The 4,855-nt window shown below is 36.4% G+C and overlaps 1 protein-coding gene across 1 annotated transcript in view; it reads left to right on the top strand.

Annotated features, from left to right (window-relative positions):
* The window catches only part of LOC106869418 (uncharacterized), an 18,638-nt gene that overhangs the window by 8,692 nt on the left and 5,091 nt on the right, over positions 1–4,855 (top strand). The window contains exon 2 of the mRNA XM_014915149.2: positions 485–638. Coding sequence (XP_014770635.2) covers positions 485–638 — 154 coding nt within the window. The remainder of the gene's footprint in view (positions 1–484; positions 639–4,855) is intronic.

The following is a 4,855-nucleotide window of genomic DNA, read 5'->3' on the forward strand; positions in this document are numbered from 1 at the left end:
TATATATATATATATAGTGGAGAGAGAGAGAGAGAGAGAGAGAGGGGTAATAATACAAAAGTGGCATAACAATGCATATATAATCAGACATACACACATATATACACTTACACATACATACATATACATGCACGTAACACACACACACACACACACACACACATACACACTCTTACAGAAACATATTTGATAAAGCTTACCCAGTATTTGGTTGGCATTTTAGCTGTATGGTTAGTCAAATTGCTAGAAATAGCAACCAAATCTCCACCAAATTCACAGGCTACTGTCTTCAGAAAGACAGAAAACACATATTCAGCAATGCAGTCTAAGGTACATCGAACACCGAAACGTGCAAAAGGTGCAACAGCTTTGATAAGGGGTCTGCTAGGCTTGGGTTAACTTAAGGCTCAAAAAACAAACCTTTAATAAGGACTGTAAATAAATAGTCTATATTTATTGTCTGTCTGTTTGTCTTTTCTACCAGGTGAGTGTGCCAATGTGGATAGATTATTGGGCTGACTTTTATGAAGCTGCAAAAGCAAAGGGTGACTGGCCATCCTCATCTTTGTCCGGTAACGTTGACTATCAATGGCACTCGGAGTTTGTCAGCTTAATATTCGATGCCATGGACCTTAATGGTAAGTGACTAAGGATGATCTTTTCATCGCATTTTATTCCATACGCACTCACATACATTATGCACATGCCCATGCATGCACACACACACACATATATATATAGACACACTTACCCAGTCACCCTGTCTGGTGTCCTCTCTGCCCCCCTCCCTGTACCTTGAGGGTATACCCTGACCCTGACACCTGTTTACCACCATCTTGTCCCTCTCACCTTTCTCAGCTGCCCTGCAGATATAAATATCTCTTTGAAAATCAAAGAAAAAGAGGATGTCTATGGACAACTGCTTCGAAACCTCCAGCTTCTATATCCAAACTATGAATTCATATTCATACCAATAATAATTGGAGTACTAGGTTTTGTTAGTAAATGCTTAAAAATAGAATCTGGATAAACTGGGATTATCAGAAAGAGAAATTGACTAATTTGTACATTACAAGTGTAATCTGTGAGTGGAACAGTAAAAATGTGCAAGACTTTTCCCAAGTTCCAAATGTGAATTTGTCTGTGTTAACTACATCCCAAAGAGGGGGCCTTGTATCTTTGTTGGAAACTGGCTCCCTCCTCAGTGGAAGATTTATAATTAAAAAAGACATACATACAAACAATTATACTCTATTGTTGATGTTGAAATTTCAATGAAGGAGCCTTGGATTAAGGTTAGAAACCAGTTCTTTCTCTATTGGCAAGAAACCTTGAAATAAAACTGAATAATGACATACATACATACATACATACATACATACATACATAAACACATACATACATAAACACATACATACATACATACATACATACATACATAAACACATACATACATACATACATACATACATACATACATCACACACAAATATTGAAGCCAAGTAGGAAGGTCTCTATGCAGTTGCTTGATGTGCTTGAAATAACAGCCAAATCTCTGATAACATCCTGCATCTAGAAAAAAGAAAGAGGCACACTCTAGATATTATAACCCTAGGTATTCAGTACCTGAGAGAAAGCTGGGATGGTCATAACTGGAACACTATCAATCATAGGTTTACTCATTCAAAGCTGACCTGGGGCTAAACAACAACTACAACAACAACAACAACAAGAACCCACATTTCTCTAATATATTTCATCACATTAAATATTGAAACATTGTGACCTTACATGACCTGGTGTGACCTTACATGACCTTTGAAAATAACATGCAGTAAATTTCCAGTTGAGTTAAGGAGATGGTTAATGATATCAGCTTGAGGAGAGGAAGGGAAGATGGTGGTGGTGGTGGTGGTGGTGGTGTTGGTAGTTGTGATGATGATGATGATGATAATGATGGTGGAGGTGGTGGTGATGGTAATGGTGGTGGCGGTGGTGGATGTATTGGGGATGGTGGTGGTGGTGGATGTGTTGGGGATGGTGGTGGTGGTGGTGGTGGATGTGATGGGGATGATGGTGGTGGTGGTGGTGGTGGTGGTGACGGTGGATGTGTTGGGGATGGTGGTGGTGACGGTGGATGTGATGGGGATGGTGGTGGTGATGGTGGTTGTTATGGGCATGGTGGTGGTGATGGTAACAGTGGTGATGATTGTGATATTGTTGGCACTGGTGACAGCAATGGTGGTGGTGATGATAGTGATGATGATGATGATGATGATGATGGCTCTTAGTGGTGGTGATGGTGATGCTGGTAGTCATGGCAATAATAACGATGATGATGATGATGATCTTAATTATTAATACTACGGTTAACATTTCTGTTATAATTATTGAAAATTACATTTATATGTTAAAAAAAGAAGATGAAAACAAGAGAAAAACAGGATAAAAATAAGTAAAAGTATAAAAAAAATTATCGAGTGTTTTTTTTAAATTTTTCATTCCACTGTAAATAACAGAATTAATGAACCAGGTAACTAATTAAGTTATTAACAAACCAATTAAGATCTAGTTCATGCATTTGAAACTAAAAGGCCAAAATTTTGAGAAGTTAATGAAGGAAATTTATTTAAAAATACAAAAAAAGAAAGAAAGAAAAATGTTCTTCTCTCTGCTTCTCCTACTACCAAAGAACTACGAGACAATGAAAGTAGTATATATATGATCACATGACATGCTAGAAATAGAAACCAGATCTCATTCAGATCATGTATTATCATTTTAATACAATCGGCACCTGTGCCAGTGGCATGTAAAGAGCACCACTCAAGCGAGGCCAATACCAGTACCACCTGACTGGCTCCCATGCTGGTGGCACATAAAAAAGCACCATTCAAGTGTGGCTGATGCCAGGACTGGCCTGATTGGCCCTCATATCAGTGGCATGTAAAAAGCACCCACTAATTCTTAGAGTGGTTGGCGTTAGAAAGTGTATATATATATATATATATATATATATATACATATGTGTGTGTGTGTGTGTTTGTATATAGATTAGCATATATGTAACTCCTTTTAGCACTGTCACTCTTCCATCACTCACTCCTTTACCACCCTCTCATCTTAATTACCATGTTTTTCCTCTATTGCTTTTTTGTCCATTCACTCAATCACTCCAGTCCGTTCATCATCAATCACTCTTTCATTGATCCCTTCTTGATCAAATTGTTTTGATTGATTGCAGACACTGCACACCATGTGGTCATCGTAAACAGCAAGAACTCATTTCCTAATATCTAGAACTTCTCAGTTCAGAAGCAGCGGGTGTGTTAGGGGGCCATTTGTGCTGTAAGGGATTATGGGTTCCCTGATGGTTAAAAAGCTCAGCTCTTGCTCTAAACAGCCTATCACAAGAAAGAAGCTCATTCGAATGTAGGTGCTGGTTGGGGTTGGGTTGTTCTATTTTTCTTATGTTTTTATTTCATTCTAATATCTGTTCTCCCCTTCCTTCAGAATGGTATATTCCTATGTGGTAGTGAGGACTCATTAGTATCAAACTCACTAGTGCTGGTACGGTGATGAATTGCATCCAGTACACTGTATAAAGTGGTTGGTGAGTGAGTGGAGACAATGCAGTGCCAAGAAGACTCTTCAGTCCGGTTGATGACTTGGAAACCTCTCTAGTGTTGGTACAATGAGGAACTGTGTCCAGTAAAACTCTGTTAAGAGGTTGGTGTTAGAGGGGACATCCAGCTCTGAAGACTATACCAAAATTGAATGTATAAATGAGACATGGCCCTCTGACCTGTCTAGGAGGGCAGCATCTTCAGATAAAGAACTAATTCATTTTGTTAGGACCTATCAAACCTTTGTTAATAGGGAGAACAGACATTTAATGATTTCACACACATGCACACGTGTGTGTGTATGTATATATATATATATACACACATACGTGTGTGTGTATACATACACATACACTGTGTATGTGTATAAATTGTATGTGTATATGTGTGTGTATATATATATATATATATATATATATATATATATATATATATATACGTATATATATATATATATACGTATATGAGAGAGTGAGTGAGATAATTGTATAGGATACAATTACATTTAAGGGCATGGAAGCTACCATGCCTATATGCTGAAAATAGATGTCAAATCTGTCCAGCCATTACAAATCTTCATTACATATACACCGGTTGAAAGCAGGAAAGTGGACTGATTTAAAATTCAAAAATAATTCAGATAGTTTTGGATTGATCAGTTTCTGGATTAGCTTAATACCTTTTCTCTCATCAGCAAAACATACTGAGCGAAATAAATGAAAATATTTATACATACCCACAGAAAAGCACAAACAAAATGTGAGCACATATAAGTATTCACAAATATATATGCATTGAATTTTCTCAGTTCACCTCAACATGTGTGTATTTGGTCAGAATAAAACAGACGTAAATAAAGTATTCAATCGGTTATGCGATGGCATTTGATCACGTACATATTTAATCCTAACACTCTCAAATTTATATTTCGAAATGCTGCGCTGAAGATGAGAAATAAGTAAGTAGAAGAATGTCTAATAGGAGATATATACATGTTTGTCTTACATGTACAGTTTTGTAACTCCTATTAATGAATGAAACATGTGTAATGGTGAATAAATCTTTTAAAGTCATATATATATATGTATATGGGTATATATGCGTATACATTGTATATATTGTTTGATATATAAATTATGTATACACATGCATATATGTGTATGTGTATATTTACATAATTGTATGTGTGTATATATATATATATATGTATGTATATATATATATATATA

Source organism: Octopus bimaculoides, chromosome 10, assembly GCF_001194135.2.
Source record: "Octopus bimaculoides isolate UCB-OBI-ISO-001 chromosome 10, ASM119413v2, whole genome shotgun sequence".
Taxonomy (NCBI): domain Eukaryota; kingdom Metazoa; phylum Mollusca; class Cephalopoda; order Octopoda; family Octopodidae; genus Octopus; species Octopus bimaculoides.